This window comes from Oryx dammah, unplaced genomic scaffold (assembly GCF_014754425.2).
Source record: "Oryx dammah isolate SB20612 unplaced genomic scaffold, SCBI_Odam_1.1 HiC_scaffold_5, whole genome shotgun sequence".
In the NCBI taxonomy this organism is placed as follows: domain Eukaryota; kingdom Metazoa; phylum Chordata; class Mammalia; order Artiodactyla; family Bovidae; genus Oryx; species Oryx dammah.
Genome location: NW_024070189.1, coordinates 57,094,725 through 57,117,531, shown reverse-complemented (window position 1 = coordinate 57,117,531; position 22,807 = coordinate 57,094,725). Strand labels below are relative to the sequence as shown.

The following is a 22,807-nucleotide window of genomic DNA, read 5'->3' as shown; positions in this document are numbered from 1 at the left end:
TAAAACTGCCTGTCTGTGGAGGTTTAGTGACGAGCAGTGCTGCTTACCTTTTTTATAGGTCACATGTTCCTTTGAAAATCTGAGCTCCGGAAAAGGACGAAAGGAGAGGCACAGAAATTTTTTCTTTAGTACCAGGGAGAGCCTCCACATTGTCGAGAAGCTGAATAGACTGCTTGGAAACTTCCAGGAAAATTATAAGGCTGAACCTTGGGAAAATACTTGCTGTTTTTTTCATCCCCTCCTCCCCTGGAAGGTTTGTTGCTGTCAGTGTTGATTTCATAGACCCAGTTCATACACTCCTCTAGGGCCTGCATTCACTGCTGTGACAGAGGAAGATTTACCCACGATTAGTGGGTCTGGAAAGATGACTTCTGCACCTGAAGGGCTGCTTGCTAAGGAAGGACAGGAGTCTGCAGAGGCCCAGCCTGCATCAGGTCCATGACAAGTCCCCCTCACTCTGCGTTTGGAAGAGCAGAGATGTGCAGCCTGAGAAGCTTTGGAAATATTCTTTTCAATATTTTTCCTGAGGGGATTTCAGGCAAGTCCACTTCTGGCAAAAGCCCACCTGTGGTAGCTCTTCCTATCTTTTCCTTGTCTGGCAGTCTAGTGCCAAAGTCGAGAGCATGGGTATTTGTGTTGGACAAGCCTAGTTCCAATTTCTGGCTCTGCCTCCTTTCTCTGCTTGATCTTGGGCAAGACACTCAGCCTCTCCCAAGTCTCATGGCCTTGTATGTGAAATGGGGATAATAACATCTCCCTTCCTCTGGTTGTGAGGAAATGAAATTAAATCCTATTGTAAAGATTTGTGCCTGGCCCCTGTTAATACTCTATAAATACTCATGCTTTTCTTAGCTTTAATTTTCACCTGGGAAGCAGATTATTTGATACTGTAGCAATAAGGGAACAAGGGTCAAGTGTACCTATGTCCATCACCGCTGACCTAACACTGTGCACCCTCCCATCCAGGCCCACAATGACACTCCGGCCAGCGACTGGATGACAACCCTCACCCTACTCTTCCCTTTTCCCTGCCCCTCCTGACAGGTGCAAACAGGGTAACTACCCACTGTATTTCCTTTATTAGTAGGTCAGAGAGCTTTGCCTGGTGCCCCAGGATCCAGTCCCCAACCCTCCAGGGTGCAACCAGGCCCTCCTTCCTGCTTGGGATGCTCCTTGGCATCTGTTTTGCAAAGAGGATGAACTCTCTGTGCTCTTCTTCCATGTGTTTTGCCAGCAAACACTTAGCCACAAACCTTCCCTCCTCCAAAAATTCCACAGGTAGAGCCAGCACTTAACATGGGGTTGCTTTGGTCAGCCAGCTCTTTGTCCTGGGGCTCCAGCCTCCTCTGTGGGGCAGCATCCATCACCCTAAAGTTCTCAGGCCACCTCTGGTCAGTGAGTTCAAAGATTAGAGACACCAGTTCCTGTCCCAGAATCCTCAGGGCCTGGGCTTCCTAACATCCCCCAGGGTCCCCGGTTCCTGGATCCACTGGCCCCTGCTGCTGCTGCTGCCACTGCTGGTCCTGCTCTCGGCCCCCTTGTTTCCAGCTAGGCCCGTGAGGCCTTCCGAGCCCGCGGCCCCGCTGGTGGCCAGGTCTAGACTGAGGGTCCTCCCGCAGACAGAGAGCCGCCGCAGCACCTCGGAGGCGGCCTCCACCGGCACGGCGGGGCGCTGCTCCAGCAGCATCTCCAGCAGCGAGCTCATCTCCGACAGGAAGGTGCTGGCCAGCCGCGTGCCTGTCGGGCTCAGCTCGGGCGCCTTGCCGAACGTCTGGAAGGTCCTGGGCTCCTCCGAGGTCGCAGCGTCCGGGGAGAACACGTTGTCACGGTAGTTGGTGGAGAGGGGCAAAGAAAGTCTTGCCATCCAGGCCGGGTCGGGGACGCTCAGCCGGTCCAGGGCCAGGCCTGTAGGGGGCGAAGGGGACGCGGTGAGGGCGGAGCCCCGGGAGGGCGGGCGGGGCGCCAGACAAAGGAGGGAAGGGAAATGGGGGGGGACAGATGGGGCGGCGGAGGGGGGCGGGAAGGAAGAGGCCCTGATGAGGAAGCGCGCTGGGCAGGAAGGCAGCGACTGAGGTTCGCTCGTGAGCTGGAGTGAGGACGCGGCCGCGGGAGGAGGAAGGCCTAGAATTAGAAATTGGCCTCTTTCTAAAGCATCTCCCAGTCCCCAGGGGTGTTTCGGGTTTAGGGGGCCTCCATCCGTCCCTGTACAGCCAGGATTTTCACTCCCTCAGGACAGACACCACTAGTTGAGGATGGGAAAGCTGGAGGGATTCCCCTTTTTAGCCAATGCTGTAGTTCCTGGCTTGTTGCTGCCTTCCTTTCCTATTCATAATAATAATAATAGTGACCACTTATTAAGTATTTCTGTGCCAAGCAATTTGCATAATTATCTCATTTAACCTCCACACACACCTTTGAAGTCAAGAGTATTTTATGGATGAGGAAACGATTTCCGGGAAGTTCAGTCATTCATCTACTAGGCACCCAAGCCCAGATTTGACCCCCAGGTCTGATGATTGGAAGCCCCCTGTGACTGAACCACTGAGACCCACTGTCTGGAGAATGTGCCCTTCCTCTCTCCCTGGATGCTAGGTGCTCACCTGTGGTGCTGGTTTCCCTGGCCTGCTAAGGTCTGTACTGTCACTCGCTCTCCACACCGCATGCTCTCGACACCTCAACCTTCGCCTCTCAAGCTGCAGGAAACCTGTGAAGGGGCTGGCTGCCTAAGAGCTGTCCCGGGAAAGGCATGGGGCAGTGAAAAAGAGTCCCCCTGACCCTGAATCCCACCATCACACTTCTCCGTTTGCCATCTCTTCAACAGAAAATCCTGTCTTGGGAAACCAGTCTCAGGCCCAGTGATAGAGGCCAGGGCAGAGGAGACAAAGCATAGGCCTTGTGGTTAAGAATCTGTATCTTTAAAAAAAAAAAAAAAAAAGCACAACAACTACTTTAACATGTATTTAATACTTGCTTAAGGTGAGCTGGTTTAAAATCTGTGCATAGAGTGAAAGACTGGAAAGGGATAAGTCAAAGTGTTAGCTGAAATTGCCCCGGGGCAGAAATGATTTATTCCCTTTTTGTTTATCTACATTTGTCTCTATTAACCAAATATTACTTTTGTGATTTTGAAAAGTTATTCCAAAATACAGCTAAATGCTGTTTCTATTGATAAATGAGTCTTGGTCTTGCCTTGTCAGTGCGGGGCTATACAGGCTGTGAGGCAGCCCCTTTCTGACTAGTCCAGCCCATGCCCAGGGCTCAGTGAACGTTTATTGAATGATTGAATGAACATAAATATTAACCCTGGACATTTGGGAAATGTAAACCTTAGTTCCCTGAGACTCTGGGGTAATAAGGTTGGAACTCTTTTGGTGTTACAGAATCAGGCTTTTCCTTGTACAAGGGTCAGAGGGCTTCAGAAGGAATGAAGCTTGGAATGAGAAAATCAGTGGAGTGTAGGAGAATGGCTGAAACATGATGGTGAATTCACTCTGAGGCAGGTGGGCACTGGGCAGACTGGGGTTTGATTTCCTAGCTTTGCAGCTTATGAGCAGTGTGAACTTGGAAAACTTGCTTAATCTCTCTGAGCCTCTTTTTTTATCTTATAAAGTGGTGAGATAGTAGCATTTATCTTGTAGGTGGCTATGAGGATGCAGTGAGCTCATGCAGCCAGTAAAATATGAGCATCATCACATCCTCCAGTGGGGCTTTTACCTGATGCAACTGAGACCCCAGTGTCAGGCACATTCACCAGTAGCCCCATCATGGTCCAGCCCTATGGGCAGCGCAGGCTCTGCTACCGATGCTGTGCTATTCGTTCTCCAACTTGTTACCATCCTCCTGTGTTCCTTGCCCTCTGTGCTATGAGGAATCAGGACCACATGGGAATTAAGCCCACAGGTTCCAGCACAAAGCTGGGGCATAGAGATATAACACCAGCACTGAGGTCATCTGAAATTTTCTAATAGCCAGATTTAAAAAGTAAAAAGAAAAGGTGAGATTAATTTATGTACATTTTTTATATTTAATATCATCATTTTATCATGTAATCAATATTTTTAAAATTATTAATGAGATGTTTTACATGCTTTTTTCATACTAAGTCTTCAAACTCTAGAGTGTGTTTTATACTTCTATCACATCTCAGCTGGTCCAGCCGTCTTCACATATGGCTATTGGTTATTGGAATGGACCTCATAGCTCTACATTCTAGACAATGCAGTCCTATAAAGTTCTGTGTATTTGTGCCGTCCAAAGCAATATCCATTAGCCACATGTAGCACTGGAAACATGGCTGGTATGACTGAGGAACTGAATTTTTCATTTTACTTACTTTTAATTAGATTTCGTTTTACTTAATTTCAATTTAGAGCCACACTGCCTGGGTTAATAACCATAGGCTACACAACCTTGGGAAAATTATTAAAACCCTGGCCCCTCAGTTTTTTTTTTTTTCCTTTATGAAATGGGGATAATGAATAGTCCCAATCTCAGAAGATTTTCTCATGAGGCACTTAGAAGAGGGACTAGCACACAGAAAGCACTCAATAAATGTTAGCTATATTTTTTTAACCAAGGAAAGGGAAATTCCTGCCATGCCTTCAGCACACAAATATGACCAGATGAGAAATAGATTATTAACTATGCAGCAGAAAACCATAGCATAGGTCAGACTTAGTGTGTGTTACTTGGAGGAGGCTGACTGATGTGTGTTGTCGGGGAGATGTGGGAGGGCCAGCAGATTCTTGAGTTCTCATGGTAAAGGGGTGTTCAAACACATTAAAGAAATGCAGATGAGTCGTTTAAGAGGTAAAGAGAGGTCCCCTAATGGTAGGTGGGCCCAGGTTGACTTCTCTTCAATCACTGATGAGCTAGGTGATTCTGGGCAGGCTGTGATACCTTTCTGAGCCTCAGTTTGCTGATTTCTAAGTTGGAACTCCTAATGTCTACTTCAGAAGACTGTGTAGAAGCTTAACTTGAGATAATGCCTACAAGATGCTTCCTTAGTACCTGGCACACACCGAGAGCTCAGTAATTGTTCACTATTCTTTGATGATTTTTCAAATGCATAATCAAAGACGAATCTGGTCTTTAAACAAATGAAGACCTGAAGCTCCAGGGGAAATAAAAAATGTTGCTGATAGTCTTCTCCAGAAATAGACTAGCTGTGTTTCCCTGCAGTGGATTGGAGCAGCCCCCTGAAGCCTGGGCACAGGAAGGGACTGTAGGGGCAGAAGTGGGGTCAGGGTGACCCTGAGAAGTCCCTACCTGTGTGGGGGTCCAGGAGGTTCGACAGCTCTTCTTCTAGCAGCTGCTTCACAGAGAGGTCCTCTTCAGGGTCCAGGGGTCCTTCCTCCTGGTCTGCTTCTGCCTGGCCACCAGCCCTGGTGCCTGGGCCATCTGTGTCTGGGATTGCACTCCTGCAGAGGAAGCCAATCCATTCCACCAGTGAGGAAATTCACACACAGATTCATTCATTCCTGCTTATGAATATTCTGCTATTCATGCCAGCATTCATTCATCTGCAAAGTGAACTAGGTTCCCAGCCCAGGCTTCAGAGTCAGACCAACCTGGGTTTCTTGATCCCAGCCCCCTTGCCTACTCTGAGTCTGTTTCTTCATCTGTAAAATGAGAGCAATAAATAACAACCACCTTACGGGGCATTGTGGGGATAAAATGAGGTGTCGCAGGTAAAGGCCTTAGACAGTGTTGTAAGCACTCAGCAAACAAAAGTGACTGAATGCACAGATACTATTCACCGTTGTCCCTCCGTTCCTTCTCGTTACCTGGTACAGAGTAGGAGTTTAGTAAACCTTGGTTGATCCAGCGCAATCACCCTTCCATCTCTCCATCCCTCCAGCCGAGTATGAGTTTCAGTGATGGCAGGGTTCTTTTTCTTAGTATTTATTTTTATTTACTTATTTGGCTATTCCAAGTCTTAGTTGCAGCATGTGGCATCTAGTTTCCTGACTAGGGATCGAACCTGAGCCCCCTGCATTGGAAATGCGGAGTCTGAGCCACTGGACCATCAGGAAGCCAGCATTCATTCATCTGCCAAGTCTCCAAGGGCAAGGACTTTTGTCTGTGCCATTCCCTGCTCTCTCACCAGTGCACTGAACAGAGGTTGGCACATAGTAGGTGCTTAATAAATACCTGGTGGACTGAATGACTCAATGTTCCCTTCTCCTTGTTTGAGGCTAAATCCCAGACCAGAAGAGCAGGTCAATATAGGATGCAGCTGAGGTAAGGCATCCCAAAACTACTAAGAGTCTACTATGGGGTTTCTTGCTGTCTCCCTGGCCTCTCCCTCCCATGGCTGCTATCACTGAGGAGGCCAGTTCCTGGGACTACCTCAACACAGTGGGTAGGCCTGGCTTCTCATCCCAGCATCTGGGAAGGCTCCCCAACAGCCTTTAAGGCCTGGGGTCCTTGCTGCTTTTTCTCTATGGCCATTTCAGCAGGAAGGTGGCAAGTTTGCAAGTAATGACAACAACTAATGTTTATTGAGCAATTACTCTGAGTCAGACATATGCTTTGCAAGGTATATTCGCCTTCTCATCAAACCTTTCACTTCTGTAAGGGCTACCCTTGTTATCATCCTCATTTTACAAATGAGAAGACCAAGACTTGTAAAGATTATGCATCTTGCCCAAGGTTCCCACAGGTTAAGTGATGAAGTCAGATTTCAAAGGCAGGCTGAGATGACTCTGGAGTATATGTGCTCACCCCTACTCTACAGTGTTTCTAGATATTTTCACCAAAAACCAACCAAACAAAATGACTATAAGTTGTCACAGCAAGAGCACTGAACTGGAAGTCAGTGTCCAGAGAGCCAATCCCAGCTTTGCCACTCACTGGTTACTTGACCTTGAGCAAAGTCACTTTAAGGGGAAAGGACTTAGCATTGTTTGTATACCTCCTTTGTTCCAGGCACTGGGCCACAGGCTTAGAACACTTGTGGTCACTAAATTCTTACCCCATCACTACAAGGAAGTGGCGACCTCCATCTCACAGATGAGAAACTGCAGGCCTGAGGCTTGATCTGACTTACTCAAGTTTACGTAGCTGGGTAGGATCAAACTACTTAGAGCCTCAGTTTCTCCATCTGTAACAAGAGGGAGTTAAATTAGTTGTCCTCTTGAGGTCTCTTTAATTCTAGGACAGCCCAAAGAAACACACCCACATACCCATATCCTTAGCCAGGAACCTTCATATTATATTTAAGGGTCAAGAGCAAGAAGGCTGAACGTTGCAGATTTAAAGTCCATAGTCTAGTCCCTCTGAAGTCAGAGGACAGATAGAGCCTCAGGGATGAAGTCATTTCCTTATTGACTCTGGGTCCTGTAAATACTATTAATACAGTAGCTCCAGGACCAAGCTGTCTGGGTTGGGGGATGGATGCTGTTCTCTGCAGTCTCCCAGGGAAGCAGCATCTGGAATGTGGTCACCCTTCCTTGCAGCACAGAAGCTGCAGGGGTGAGGGCAGGCTGGTGGGGAGGGGGCTTGAGAAGCCAGAGTTGGGGCTACGTGCTGCTTACCTGCTGCTGCCAGGCTTGGCCAAGTACTTATTTCCCCGGTGGTTTGGTTTGGGCTGGAATTGGCCCTGATGCAGCAAGGACAGCAGCTGGGAGATTTGCTACAAGACAGGAAAAATCTGTTGACTCCACACAATTCCGACCCAGCACACTTCCTTACCGGATGTTTCCCTCAGTGCCGGCGCTTTCTTTTTATAGTCTTTCCTCCAGCTTCAGATGTTTGTGGATTGGATGGGGGATGGTGAACAGTGATGGTGACGGAGGCAGGGACGTTTGCAGGCAGGTTCCCTGCTTGGCTTTGTGTCAACTACAGATTCCCGGGACCTGGGTGTCTGAGAGAAAGAATAAGGGCCCTCTGGGGGGCCCCATGAGACCTGCTCCCGGTGGACACTGTGGGAGGGGGGTGGAAAAGGCATTTCCTGACTATAAATGTATTATTACTTCAATAAGGATCATCTTAAAGTATTATATCCCCCTCTTCAGCTGTATTCAAACACTCAGCCAATGTTGGTGGGTCAGATGTAACTATGTTATAAGAAGGCAGAGGGTGTCTTTGAATCATTTATTCATCCTTTCATTCACTCGACAAGTATTTAATGAGAGCCTGCTTGTGCCAGGGCCTGTGCTTGCTATGGAAGTAAGAATGAGATCACGGCCCAGTCGCTGCCCTCAGGGAACTCCCAGTCTGCCTGGGAGAACAGTCAGGGGAGACAGCGCATGTGGGCTACTATGGGGGCTTACATCGGAGTTAGGAAAAGATAGAGGTGAAGTGGAGCAGATGAAAGCCCCTCATCCAACTTAGAGCAAGGAGGCAGTTGTGTGTGTGTGTGCAGGGGTATGGCTACAGGGGGAAGTCATTCACTTATTTCAACAAATGTTTTCTGAGTTCATAGTGCATCACAGGCCCCTCTACTGAGACCTGGAGTTTCCATAGAGGGTTAGCAAGTAGAGAGAGGGTGAGAGTCTGGGCGAGGGGTGAAAGGAGTTTCAGTTAGAAGGTACTCAAGCTGAAAGGCCAGAGGAGACAGTGGAGTTTCAGAAAGGCTGGTGAATGGGACAGGGGTGGGTGAGATGTTCAGGGCTAGGCCCCACAGGCTCTTATGAGGGAGGCAACAGGCCAAGTCAAAGTCACTTTTAGCTTGGTGTGTGATGACAGGCAGGTTTTTAGATGTACTCAGATCTCAGTTTCCTCATCTCTAAGGTGAATCTAAAAATACTACCCAGCCTTCTCAGGCTTGTCAGGATTAATTAGGTGGTTTTAAAGTTTAAAATGCTCCGCAGAGTCGAGGCGGGGTTTGGGCTGTTACTCCTAGAAATGTTGTGTCTGCCTCCCAGGCCCAGCTCACCTCCCCGCTGAGGAGATCCCTCTGCCCTTTGGGCAGCTGTGACAGAAAGGGCCGACCTCAGAGGAGGTCTGGAAGGGGAGGTGGCTGGGACTGGGGTTTCACTGTGACTTGGGAGTGTCAGGGCCCCACTGCCTGCCTCAGGGCCATTCCCACCTCCTGGCCCAGGCCCAGAAACCCTCCTAAGGCACCTGCCACCCTTTTCTCGAGTGACAGCCGATACTTCAGGGACACACCCTGAGTGCCAGCCCCTAGGTGATGTGCTGTCATTCTGGGTCATTTCACAGCTAGAGTCGGACTCGAGTCAGACTCAGGTTCAAATCCTAAATCTTCCCCTGCTCTATTTCCCATTTGTGTGACCTTAAGGAATCCTGAGGCTCAGTTTCCTCAGCAGGAAAACAGGGGATAATAACAAGACCCAGGTCATGTGTTGGTTGTGGATATGAGTATTTAATGAGTGAACATCTATAAATCACTTAGTAATAGATCTCAGGATAAGCACTTACTAACTGTCCCCAGTGGTATCTAATCTCATGTCCTTCTTCAGTAACCCAAGGAAAAGGATGCTATTATACCCATTTTGCAGATGTGGCACCTGACACTCACAGGGGCTACCTAGCAATTAGAGGCAGGGCTGGATGGAATTTTAACCCAGATCTGACTCCACTGCAGCACTATGCTATTGGAAAGACACAAGCATTAGGCAAGCTACCTCTTACCTTTATGTCAATCTCACCTGGGTGCCCTTCTCTCTTTCAATAGGGTCACCCTCAGGGCCTGCTCTCTGCTGTCTCTGGCAACCACCAGCACCATATTTGACACAAAGAGTTTATTCAATAAGCATTTGATGAATGAATAGGTGAATGAATGAATGGCTCTGGGCAACACTTCTGGGACTGCACAGAGCCAGGGCAGGACTCCTGAAAGAGCAGCTGGGCCGCCTCCAGGTGGCTTCCTGGGGAAGAGGTGGGGGAAGGAAGCAACGTCCTTGCTCTGCAGGAAACATGAGCCGATGGCCTGGCTCACGACAGAAGTGTGCCTTGATCACAGGGAAATGATCTGGGGTTCAGAGGAGTCGATATAGATGTGAGATCAGGCCCCATCCCAGAAAAAGCTTTCCCATTTGTGTCCAGTAAACCCTAGGTCACTGGACACAGCCATTCATCATCCCATTCAATCTTCAACCCCCTGGGAGGTAGACACAGGTAAGTTTGGTATCACAACTCCCATCTTATAGATGAAGAAAATAAGATAATGTTGCCCAGCTCCTAAAGTGACTGTGCCGAAATTGGAACCTAGATTTGCCTAACTCCCAAGTCCCACGGTTGTTTCCACTGCCCTACCCAGCAGGCCTAACCGGCAAGCTCTGGGGTCTCAGGCAGCCCCTGAGACCCGGGGGGCAGTAATGCCCATGCCAGCTTGCTTCACAGGGAAAATTGCCCAAATGAGATGAAGGCAGGTACTGTTGCTTGCTGCCTTTGCTGTGTGTCTGGGTGTGCCAGGTGCTCTGAGTAAGTGCTCAATAGGAATTAAGTGACAATTCTGTGAGGCAGATGCTCTTACTGCCATCCCTGCTTTATAGATAAGGAAACTAAAGCTCAGAGACAGTAAGTCATTTGTCCAGGATCACACAGCTAAATTCTTTTGACTCCAGAGCTGAATCACTGTACCCAGTGCATCCTAAGGTGCTTGGTGAGCCTAAGGAATGAATGTGAGGGTAACAGGGTCTGATGCTGTTCGTGGTGGCCCAGGGGTGACCAGAGAGAGAGGTACCTGAACAGGAGGCGAATCCATGGTGAGCTCCTCTACAGGGTTCCGCTCCGCAAAGGCAGCCACAGACAGCCGGACCAGGCTCCGCAGGATCTGACGGGGGCCTGATTCTTTCTCAGGGGCTACTTTACCATTGAGATTCCGCTGCCGCCTCAGGGTTGCAGAGGAGGCTGGTGGGCTCTGTGGGGCCTCCTCGCTGCCCTGGTCTCCAGGCACTCTTCCTGTGGGGCTGCCCGCAGCCTTCAGGAGCCTTGAGCGGGGCTGGCCAGGCTGGGGCTCGGCAAGGTTCAGGTTCTCCCGGGAGGCGTTCCTCTGCCTGGGATGGTTGAAAAGGAGGTTGACAGTGTCCTGCAGCACCTCTCGGCTCTCGGCCAGCGTTCCCTGGTTGCCTTGGTTACGCAGAGTCCTGTACAGAGTCGGTGTGAGATGAAAGGGGGCCTGCAGGCAGGAGTCCCAGCCTGCTTCCATCATTGCTTCCTCGCCCACATGCTTGGGGGGCTGCCCGACTTCGCCAGGCTCATCCACCTGGCCCCTTAGCACAGGCACAAGTTGGATGTCTGCCTTCTGAATGTGTTTCTGGGGCCTCTTGGGCTGGTGACGGTAGGTGGACTCTGCCTCCCGACAGTTGTAGGCCCTGTTGTCCTTTTTCTCTGTCCGGCAGATAGACGTGATCAGAGTCAAGATCGACCCAAAGACAGCAAGCAGTACGACCAGGCAAATCACCGTGAGTACCGATGTGCTCAGGGCCCCTGGCTCACGGGCTGAATCCCTCAAGTGGTCCACACTGGTGACGAACAAGACCTGCAGCAGGGCTCGGGTCTGCAAGGAGGGGCTGCCTTGGTCTTCCACCACAATCTCCAGCTCCCACTCACTCCCAGTGAGGCTGCTGGCATTGGTGATGTTGATGAACAGCTGCCCCAGGTTGGGGCTGAGGACGAAGACACCGGCTTCGTTCCCACTCCGAATGGTGTAGAGAAGCTCTCCATTTGCACCCGAGTCTGCATCTCTTGCTATGATAGTCACCAAAAGGAATGGCCGAGAGCTGGAGGTGGCCTGTAGTGGTATGTCAGTGCCTGCTGGGCCCAGGCCATTGGGATTCTCAATGGGCACCAGCAAATGACCTGTGGAGGCGTTTACAAGCACTGAGAGGCTGGCTCTCCCATTGCTCAGTATGGGGTGAATCACCTCTGGGGCATTATCATTGGCATCCAGGAGGCTGACCCAAACAGAGACACTGGATGAGAGCTTGGGCTGCCCGCTGTCCTCTGCAATCACCAGGAACTCAAAGCTGGCCATCTGTTCATAATCCAGTGACCTTTGTGCGGTGACCTCACCTGTGTCTGAGTTAATAGCTACCAAGTGAGAAACTGGGGAGTCCTGGATGCGGTATGAGATTTTCCCATTTACACCCAGGTCTGCATCATGGGCCTTGATGGTGATGAGGTGAAGAGAGGGTAGGTTGTTTTCCCGAGTGGAGACCTGGTACCTGCTTTTCTCAAACACAGGTGCATTGTCATTGGCATCACTGATCTGAATGCTGAGCTGTTTCTTGTCTGATAAGGGCTGGGGTCCTTGGTCTTGGGCCAACAGAGTGAGGGTATATTGGGGCCACTGCTCTCTGTCCAGTGTGGCATTGGTTAGCAGCATGTATGTGTTACCATTGGTCCTTTTCAGCCTGAAGTGGCCCAGCTCTTGGCTCAGCCAACAGTGGACCAGGCCATTGTTTCCTGAGTCCAGGTCGTTGGCCATGATGAGAGCAATGAAACTGTCCTTGGGAAGAGCTTCGGACACCAGCAGTGGTTGGGAGGCCCACGTGATGTGGATGCTTGGGGCATTGTCATTGACATCCAGAACCTTGATGAGAATCTTGCAGTGGGCTGGGATGGGATTGGGACCCAGATCCCTTGCCTGGACATCCACTTCATAGGCCGGATTCTTCTCGTAGTCTAGGTGCTGGAGCAGAGTCACCTGGCCCGTCTTGGCATCAATACTGAAGGTGTTCAGCACCTCCAGAGGCACGTGCTTACTGAGAAAGTATTCCACCTCCCCGTTGGGGCCTTGGTCAGGGTCTGTGGCGGTCAGGTTTATGAGGAGAGTACCAGGGGCAGCGTCTTCTTGGATTTCTAAGGCCAGTGAGCTCTCAGCAAACACAGGGCTATTGTCATTGGAGTCCAGGACGCTGACCTTGACCAAGCTGGTGCCTGACTTGGGGGGATTCCCACTATCATAGGCAGTTAACACCAGATCAAAAAATGAGTGGATTTCCCGGTCCAGCTCCTTCACCACCACCAGTTCTGCATGTTTTGTCTGATCGGGCCCCACAATGACATCCAGGGCGAAGTGCTCACTGGGAGACAGGGTGTAGGAGTGCAGGGTGTTGGGGCCAGTGTCTGGGTCCAGAGCTCTGTCCAGGGGGATCCGGGTGCGCAGAGAGGCGCTCTCGGAGATTTCCAGCTCCTGCTCACCTTTGGGAAACTGCGGCTGGTGGTCATTGATGTCCAGCACCTGGATCTCCACGTGAATAAGCGCCCGCTCCCCTGTGGCCAGCACATCAAAGGACACCAGGCAGGGATCCTGCTGCCGGCAAAGCTGCTCCCGGTCCAACCGCCTCCCTGTGCTGAGCACGCCGTCCTCAGAGTCCACCTGGATGGGGAGTCCCTGGGGCAGCTGTAGGACCTGGAAGGCAGCCCCCGCTTGGCCAGGCCCCTCCTCCCGGCCCCGTTCCTGAGGCAGCTTCCCTATCACGGTGCCAGCCGGTACCTCCTCTGCCACCTGATATCTCACAGTGAGAGTGGCCACCTCCTGACAATCCCCTGAAAGGAACAAGTAGCCGCCTGGCCCCAAAAGTCCCAGAAGTGACAGAAGTCGCATCATGCTTACCACCAGAGTGCGCTAGATCCAGAAACCGCTAGAGTTCTTCAGGGGCTGGGCGAGGCCGCCAGTGTTTCCTGAGGGACCGGATTAGCCCCGTTCTCCTGCCCCCAGGCCCGTTGGCACAGCCTCGTCCCATCATTAGATAATGGAACTAACAGAAAGAAAGGCCATTTTCATCAGAAGAGATTTGAGAGGTGCGAGGACCGAGGAGGTAAAATTGCCAGGGGAGCCCAGGTACAGGGGCACTGTGGGCCCCCGTCAGCCAGTGATGGACAAGAGTCGGTCCAAGAGGAACTTGACCCAGTGAAGCAGGATGTGAGGATCTGACTTCCAAACAGTTGCTGGGCCAGGGAAACAGAGAAGCAGCTTTTTCCTATGGAAACCCCACCTACAGGAAAAGGGAGGGCTGTGAGTTTCTATGCCAATTAGAGAAAGAGAGTTTCCGTGAAGCTGAGTGGACTGCCGCCGAGGAGGATGCGGCTGGGGACAGGCCGGATGGGAAGGTGCTGTCCCTGTGGAAGGCGGCCGCTGACGGGAGGGGAGCCCCTGCTGTGGCCAAGTAAGCAGAGAGCCCGGGCCCCTCCTGGACGAGTCACGCCCCGGCCTCTCCTCCTTCCTTGTCTCTCCTTGCTTCCTTCATCTCCCCTCCCACTCCTCTTTTCCCACCCTTGTCTACCTCTGTCTTGACTCTGCCCCCATCACCCATTTTTGTCTCAAGGGAAGCAGAGCTGATTAAGAGAGTGGCCATCAGAGCTGAACTGCCTGGGTTCAAATTCTGACCCTGCAAGTTCCCAGCCGGGTCATGTGGGACAAGTCACTCAACCTCTCTGGGCCTCATCTTGAGAGTGAGATGGGAATAAGAACAGTAGACCTCTCAGGCAGAAATCTTGGAGATGAAATGGAATGTGCATGGAAAGCCTGGCCCAGAGTCATGAGCAATGACATTGTTATTGGAGGTGGGTATTGTGATCTGCACAGTTTGGCCTGCCTTGGGACTGCCTCTGGCTCCTGCACTGGCCGTGGGGCAGTCCCTTGCCCACACAGACCAGATTGTAAAGGAGCCCGTGGCCTTGGCTCCTGAAGCACAATGACCTCTCTGACCCAACGGTGCGGCCTCCCTCCCCCTTCCCTTCTGGCTCCCCAGCCTCCTGGCCCATTGTTCTCCACATCTGGTCTAGCTTGAGCTCCTATCCCGGGGAATCCCCCAGCCTCCCACTCCTTGGTCTTGGAGGTTTTTATACCTTTCCCTCTCCCACCCTTTCCTCTCCCTTTCCCTCCCTTTCTCCAATTCTTCACTCCCCACTGCAGTTCTTGTTCAAGAGTCCTGTCACAGAGATGAGACCCAGCAGGTGGCCAAGAGGGCAACTGGCTTGGGTGGCCTTGAGGTGGCTTGCTCCTTCTCATTTCCTCCTGCCGCTGCTGCCCCACCATTGTCCAGCCTTGCACTTTACTTTGAGGTTGAGTCCAGAGGTTTGTAAAGCATTTGATGTGATGGGAGTTAAGGGTCAACTTTGCCTAGGTAGGTCCTTAGGGCTGGAGGTGCCTGTTGGGACAAAAGTGACTCCAGTCGGGCCACTGGCCTGGAGGCTTGTGGCCATTTGGATGGTGTGATGAGGACCTCCTTGGCCTAAGCATCACCTGTGCTCCCCTCTGTACTTTCTTTTCCACACCCTGCCCCTTCATATTCTACTCCCTGGAGATTCCCAACAGCACAGGGTCTGAATCCAATGAGGGTATTCCCTGGCCCTGGAGACAGACAGAACACTCACTAGCTTAGAGACATAGCACAAGTCACATGACTTCTTTGGGCCTCAGTTTCCTTCTCTAGTAGAGCATGGCTATCCTGCATCTCCTGAGTTTCTGGTAAGGATTCAATGAGATGACACAAGTGAAGGCTCAGCGCAGCGCCTGGCACAGAGGAAGCACTCACTGCATGGGTCTAGTTTACCTGGTATTATCTGCCAGGCTTTATACCCTGAGTGCAAATGGTAAAGATGGTCTTGCACTTGTCCCTTCACTTTTTTCTCTGTCTTCTCCGCCAGGAAGTCTCACTTCCCAGGGTGTCCTCAGCTTGAGCGCAGGCTAGGGCTACCTGTCCTGCAAAGAGAGCCAATGTGGGCCCCAGGTCCTCTGGTGGTTGCCTGCATGGTGGCCCCACTGCCTGACCCTCACTCATCCTTCTGTGTGCAAGGCAGTGAGCAGGACACAGTGACCCCCAAGGGACTCGTAGTTTCAGGTCAGGGTGGGGAAATGAAAGAAGTGGGTCCAGTGGGGTGGCTCTGGATTCAGGTCCTCCTGGAGGACCCTTAGATGCACCCGGAAGGATGTGGAGGAGTGAGCCAAAGGAGGTGGGTGGGCAACAGGGAGGCAAGGCAGGGGGAGGGAGCAGGATGGAAGAAGCCTGAGGTGGGTAAGCTGGCTCCCTGTGGTCCTACAGGAGGGTCTGTGGACAGAGGGTTCTATGGACAGAGGAAGAGTAAGTTGGGCTGGGGATGTCAGCAGGGCCACCGGATGATGATGGGCCTGGGGCCCAATGCTAAGGACTTGGACCTTGTCCTGTAGGCTATGGAGAGCTTTGGAAGGGCTCTGAGCTGCATGATGAAAATAGCAGCTACCTGCCAAGCCTTGTGCTGAGTGCTTCACATACATCATCCCACGCCACCCTCACAACAGCCCATGGGTGAAGAAGCTGAGCATTGAGGTTGGGTAACTTGCTCAGGATCATGCACATTTGCCTTCCAGAAAGCCCCACAGGCTGCACTCTGGGAAACGGATCAAAGGAACAGAGAAGAGGGAGGTAAGGCAGCCAGCTAGGAGTAATGCAGGGGAGCGTTGGTGCAAGAAGCTCTGGTGCGTAGAACGTTTCCAGAATGCCATCTGGTGGCCAAAGGCAGAGAGGCAGGGAGGTGGGTGGCTGGAGTTCACAAATGTCCACAGCTCCAGGGAGAAGGCAATGGCAACCCACTCCGGTACTCTTGCCTGGAAAATCCCATGGACAGAGGAGCCTGGTAGGCTACAGTCCATGGGGTCGCTAAGAGTTGGACACGACTGAGTGACTTCACTTTCACTTTTCACTTTCATGCATTGGAGAAGGAAATGGCAACCCACTCCAGTATTCCTGCCTGGAGAATCCCAGGGACAGAGGAAGCTGGTGGGCTGCCATCTATGGGGTCGCATAGAGTCGGACACGACTGAAGTGACGCAGCAGCAGCAGCAGCAGCACAGCTCCAGACCCCTGTTCCTGTGCTGTGTGCAGCACAGCGGAAGGACCTATACCCAGGTGATAATCATTTCTCCTAGTGGGAAGCCAACTGTGACCAAACACCCACAGAGGGGGGATGATAGAATTCAAGATTTTACCTGAGGTTTTTTTGGCGGGGGGAATGCTGCTTAGTTCCTCAACCAGGGAGCGAACCTCTGCCCTCTGCATTGAAAGTGCAGAGTCTTAACCACTAAACCACCAGGGAAGTCCCTTATTTGAGTATTCTTCAAAGGGCATTTGAGTGTGTGTGTGTGTGTGGCCTTGACTGGCACCCATGGATGCAAAAAATGGACTCACAGGTCATGAAAACTTTTGGATCTCATAGGTGGTTTATTATTGTTCTCTGTTTGTTTTACTCATGTTGGGTGAAGGAAGCTAAGACAACCCTTTAAGAATCCAAGGGCAGGAAAGGAAGCACCAGACCTTTTAAAGGCTATTGTCTCTAGGAATGAGGTCCCCATTTAGTAATACTTCCTCCTCTTTTTTGGCTGCAGGGTCAGTTGATCTTTAGCAGCCACATGTCAAGGGGTAAAACTGGAATTTGTTTGGAAAGCCTACATCACCCTGAGTCTTAAAAATAGATTCAAAGAAGCAGAAGTTGTTTCAAATCCCTAAGTCTGAAATATTTTTAAAAAGAGGACAGGCTTGGGCTTGTTGCTTGGAGGCCTTGTTCACCACCACCCTTTGGGTTGCTCATACTTGGGTCCATCACTATAGGGAGAGGTCGGAGACTGAAGTGGAAAGGGTCAGAGATCAGAGGATCTCTTTAAATACCTGGTGTCCTGAAGAACTTTGAGGGCTCAGACCAGCAAGGTGAGACTCTGACACCTAAGGGACTTGAAGACCAGTTGGATGAAGGCTAAGATCATTTCCCCACAATAGGAATGTCCTGCTGGTCTGGCTGCCCACCCCCAGGACTCCCTGTGAATCTGCCCAGCCACTGCTGTAGTCACCACCACCAAATCGATGCACCACCAAAGCAGCACTGATGAAGCTGGGGGCCTTCATTCTCAAGACCTTTCTGGTTGGGGAGGTGACTAGACCACCTAAGAGTTGCCTCTTTTTTTCCCCCAGCAAAACCTTATTGAAGTTGGAGGCATTCTAGCCTGGGCCATTGACTGGGAGACTCAAGGACTTGTTCTGGGTCCTGCCCCACTGTTTGTGGTCTCTGTTGGGGGCAGATCATAGATGTCCAATCCCACCCATCTGGGTGGATTTCTGGGCCCACCATAGAGAGAATACTACTTGGCAGGGAGAAATTTGCTAAGAGAGGACTTTTCAGGAAGCGGAAAGGTTTTGTGTCTTGATCAAGAGTGGTATCTCTCAAAAGGGTCCACGTATCATAGTCACTTGAAAAGCTTTTCAAAATACCATGAACAGGGCAATTCATAGTTTTCTTTTTTCTGGACTGCCAAAGAGAATTTTATAATTGCCAGCTCTATTTTCCTCTCTTTGAAAATGCTTCATCTTTCAGATCACTTGGGACCAGGTTGGGTAAGTTGATTGGACCTTTTTGCTGGGAAGAGAGGCCTAATTGATCTATATAATAAAAGGGAAAATAGATGAGGGGAGGGGAATTGCTGAAGGTTGAGGATGTTGTGGAGGGGGTACCTTAGAGAACAGCTGAGGCTGTGAAGGAAGTAGGTTGATAATAAGGACTTTCTGATGGATAGTTGTAAACTGTGACTCTCCATCATGGTTTTCAAGAAAAGTGCAAGAAAAGGATTCATAACTTATTTTGTGCTTTAGTTACCACAACACAGCCTCCAAAACTGGACCACATAATTTCTGAGTTAATCAGGGTTACACTTACGTCCCTCTCCCTAATCTTCAGAGGAGAAGAGGGCTACCTCCAGCATGTATGCCTCAGTTCTGATATACTATCAGTCATTCTACCACACACCCCTTCTCCACCCCAACCTCATTGAGAGCCAGTGACATAGAGCACCTTAAACTTTTTATTTATTTTAAAAAATTTCTGGCTGTGTTGGGTCTCTGTTGCTGTGTGCAGGCTACTCATTATGGTGGCCTCTCCTGCTGCAGAGCACAGGCTCTCAAATGCACAGGCTTCAGTAGTTGTAGCTCATGGGCTCACAGAGCTTCTTAGAAGCACTAACAACCTGGTAAGGGCGAGCTCTATAGCCATTAGGCCTTCCTCACCAAGCATCCTCCTGGTCCCCACCTCTGTCCTATGTCTGTATCAATGCTCAGCAGAAGCTCTGTGCACACTGGTTCTTCCATATTTCTGCAGGCTCTTCTGCCTGCTTCTTGGATTCTCCTTTTGGTTTGCCTTCCTTCTGACTCCCAGGTGTGGGCACGTCCACCAAATATTCTCTTCAGCCCTCTCTTCTAACTAGGGTTCTTAGCCCAGAAGTAGGTTGCCAGGTTTAACAAATAAAAATACAGGGTGGGGGCATCCCTGGGGGCTCAGTGGTAAAGAATCTGCCTGCCAATGCAGGAGACATGGGTTCGATCCCTGATCTGGAAAGATTCCACATGCCGTGGAGCAACTAAGTCCCTGTGCCACAACTACTGAGCCTGTGCTTTAGAGCCTGGGAGCCACAGCTACTGAAGCCCGAGCATCCTAGAGCCCGTGCTCAGCAACAAGAGTGGTCACTGCAGTGAGAATCCCATGCATTACAACTAGAAAGCAGCCCCTACTTGACGCAGCTGGAGAAAAGCCCGTGTAGCAACGTGGACCCAGAACAACCAATAAATAAATTTTTTAAAAAATATAGAGTGACTGTTAAATTTGAATTTCAGATAGTGAAAAAACTTTACGTATTTTTATCTGGCAGTCCTATCCAGACGTTAAGTATGACCTCACCACAAGTTCTTCTCTGTTTTCCTTTTTCCTCTTCTTTTTATTTTTAGAATTTTGGTTTACACAGTGAATTTGAAAATCTATCAGTAAACACAAAAATCAAACATATTGACTGGGAGCATCATCTGTGCATGAATATTCACAGGCTGACTCTGTTGATTGGCCTTGTTATGTATTCAGCATTTCTGGGTGATTGTTGGATGTAACTGTTCTCACACTAAAAGAACCACCCCTGAGGAGGCTTGGATCACATTCATTAATTTATTTGGTCATCCGGTCACTCATTTATTGGGTGGAATTCAGCATGTTCTTCTCCATTTACAAGGTCAGGTTTTTTTGGCAAGGGAAGTAGCTAAATAGCTAAAGTTGACCCATATTTTCCTTTCCTCTAAACCACTGGTTTGGTTTTCTTTCTTCACATAGAATCTAATCAGCCTAATTCTCACCTTGCTTCAGAAAGATTCTTGCAGGAAGGAAAACGAGTCTTCCCATCGTTACATAAATTCTCATGGGACTCCCCTTTATAAGTTTATGACAGCCAAGAGTTGAGCCTGGAGCTCCGAGAGAAACAGCCATACGCTGATTTATGATGGCAGCTGCTGCTAAATCTCACCCTCTTTCCTTCTTACAGTGCCATGTTACCTTGGGGTTACAAAACTCTTTTCACTGTTATTCAGGGGAATAATAATAAAGTGCCAGGTTGCAAGTATAAACATGATCATTCTGTGCCTATTATTGTAAATCAAATTTTACCTTGGAACAGAAGCACAGAAAACATTTTTATAGTGTCAGCCACTGCAAGCCTTTTTAGGAGTCTGTTTTTATATAACCCTGGGATGACCTGAGGTATTGTTTGAGCTGTACTGACCAGGGAAGCTGGCCACATTGGTTAGTCTGGCTATTTTTCCTTACAGACCTGAGCACTTTCCTTAGGCAAAGTGTTAACCTAATTTAAGCATAACATTAAGGTTAATAATGTGGGCTCAGGACTCCAATTGCCTGGGTTCAAAGCATGGTGTTGTAATTTCCTATCTGTGTAACCATGGCAAGCCACTTAACTTCTCTGTGATCAGTCTCCTTAGCTTTAAAATAGGGATGATGATGGTGGTAATATGTTACAGGGTTCCTGTCATGTTTAGCTTAGTCCATGCAGAACATTTAGACTGGCGCATGGGACATGAATAGCGCTCTACTTGTTAATTATTTATAATTATGCTTTTAGCTCTCAATTTTTATTTTTGAGTACGAAGCCCCTGTTTTAAAGAAACACCAATTTTTCAGATTTCCAGGTGATAGTAGTAAATTTTTTGAGATCCACAGAGTGAGGAAGTATAAACGACATGAGATCAGCTGTGAAACTTCTATACTGGGATGAGGCCTGCCACTATCCAGTCCTGTCCCAGAGATGGGGCAAGACTTTCCCTTCCACACTGCTGCCCCTGTATATGTCAAGGCTTGTTTCAGGAATGCTTGAGAGGGATGGCCGTTGAAAAGGAGGCTGGCCCCCCCGGGCAGGTGGGATGAGAGCTCAGCAAAGGCTCTGGACACCATTGGATGCCAGTGATGGATGAACCAGTGCAGGTCCTGATGGAAGGCCTGCTGGTCCCTACAAGACCAGACATATTTTGTGACTCACTTTTGCTTCTCTACCCACTGGCAGGGTCATGACCTCTGGTCTAGGTCACACAACCCATTCTCTCCTAGCCCTGGACTCCATCATCTTCTAGTGTTCATGAGGACAGGATATGGAGTTAGATCACTTTCTCTCTCTCTGTATTTTCATTCTACCTATCATGACATCATAAACTGTAATCCTGACTTCCCTGGGGCCTTCTCTTTTAATTCTTAAAGCCAGAATGACTTTATTCTGTTTGTATTTCTGTTTCAACAAACCCTAATTCTTTTACAAGCTATATGAGAGGGTCAGACTGATGAGGAATTGGTCCTAATACTATATAGGTCACCACTGAATGACACTGGTAAAATCATTTCACCCCGTAGCACCTCAATTTCCTCATTTGTAAAATGGGGAGATACAATTACTTTGGTCATGGGGTCCTGGGTGTTAAAATGAAACAATGCATGTAAAATGCTTAGCACAGCAGATGATTGGGCATGTAGGGAAAGCTCAGTTTAAACTAAATGATGCAAAACCAGGCACATAAAGCCAAAGCTACAAAAATCTTACAGACTCTAAAAAGAAAATTAAGTAAAAAACTCTGTTTATCCAAACCTGACCTCCAAAGTGGACTCTGCTTAGTCCACTTTAAACATTCATCCAAACTTTTAACACTGCTTTGAAATTCTTCTATTCCCTCTGTCCTGTGACCTCTGACATGAAGCCATGACATGATGTCACAATCACCTTTTACTTTGACTTTGTGAGAATTTCCTGACCTGGTTCTTTGTCTCCCTCGCTTTTAGCAGCTGGGAGATCTCTGGCTGCATTCATGGTCTCATCTCCGAGCACTCTGCAGTAGGGTTTCACCCTTGGTTTTATTTCCTTTGGCTGAATATGAACAATATTAGTGGATGACTTCAGAGATTATTCTTCCTTCCTTTGTCTTTTTAAGGAGTACATTTCTGGTTTTGATATCCATTACAGGGATAGTTAGGTTTCTGTTCTGTAACAGTCAAGGTTTATAGCACAGAAGATTAGGACTGATTATTTGCATTTCAAAAATTTCCCTTCTGTGGCAGTCAGGAAGCCCCTCCAGTACCCAATTTTTTCCCACTTGACTTTTCCTTTCTCCTCCATGCAGGACCAGCAATGTAATTTGTGAAACTCAGTGCAAAATGAAAATGCAGACCTCTGTTTTCCAGAGTGGCTACTTCATTTTACATCCTCAGAATCAATATATGAGGATTCCAATTTCTTTGCCACTTCACCAACACTTGTTATAATCTGTCTTCTTTTTCAAAATTCTTTATTGAGAGGTAACTGGCATACAACATTATATTAGTTTCAGGTGTATAACATAAAGATCCAATATATGTATGTATTGAGAAATGATTTCTACAGTGAGTAGTTAATATCCAACACCATACATACAGATTTTTGTCTTGTGATGAAAACATTTAAGATTTATTCTCTTAGCAACTTTTGTATATAGAGTATTATGTACTGTATTCATGGTTTCCATAACATCCCAATGACCTATTTATTTTATAATTAAAAGTTTGTGTCTTCACCCACTTG

The 22,807-nt window shown here is 49.1% G+C and overlaps 1 protein-coding gene across 2 annotated transcripts; it reads right to left on the bottom strand.

The window, feature by feature from the left end:
• Positions 1-837: 837 nt before the first annotated feature.
• PCDH12 (protocadherin 12) lies at positions 838-13,851 on the bottom strand. Of its 2 annotated transcripts, XM_040239845.1 has the most exons (4): positions 10,652-13,851; positions 7,539-7,636; positions 5,269-5,420; positions 838-1,905 (listed from the first exon to the last, which is right to left on the bottom strand). In XM_040239845.1, exons 1-4 carry the CDS (start codon positions 13,520-13,522, stop codon positions 1,439-1,441), a joined length of 3,588 nt encoding a protein of 1,195 aa, XP_040095779.1. In that variant the 5' UTR covers positions 13,523-13,851; the 3' UTR covers positions 838-1,438. The 2 variants fall into 2 exon arrangements, with proteins under 2 accessions (XP_040095779.1, XP_040095780.1); XM_040239846.1 differs by lacking the exons at positions 838-1,905; positions 5,269-5,420 and adding an exon at positions 6,982-7,105.
• Positions 13,852-22,807: the final 8,956 nt, after the last annotated feature.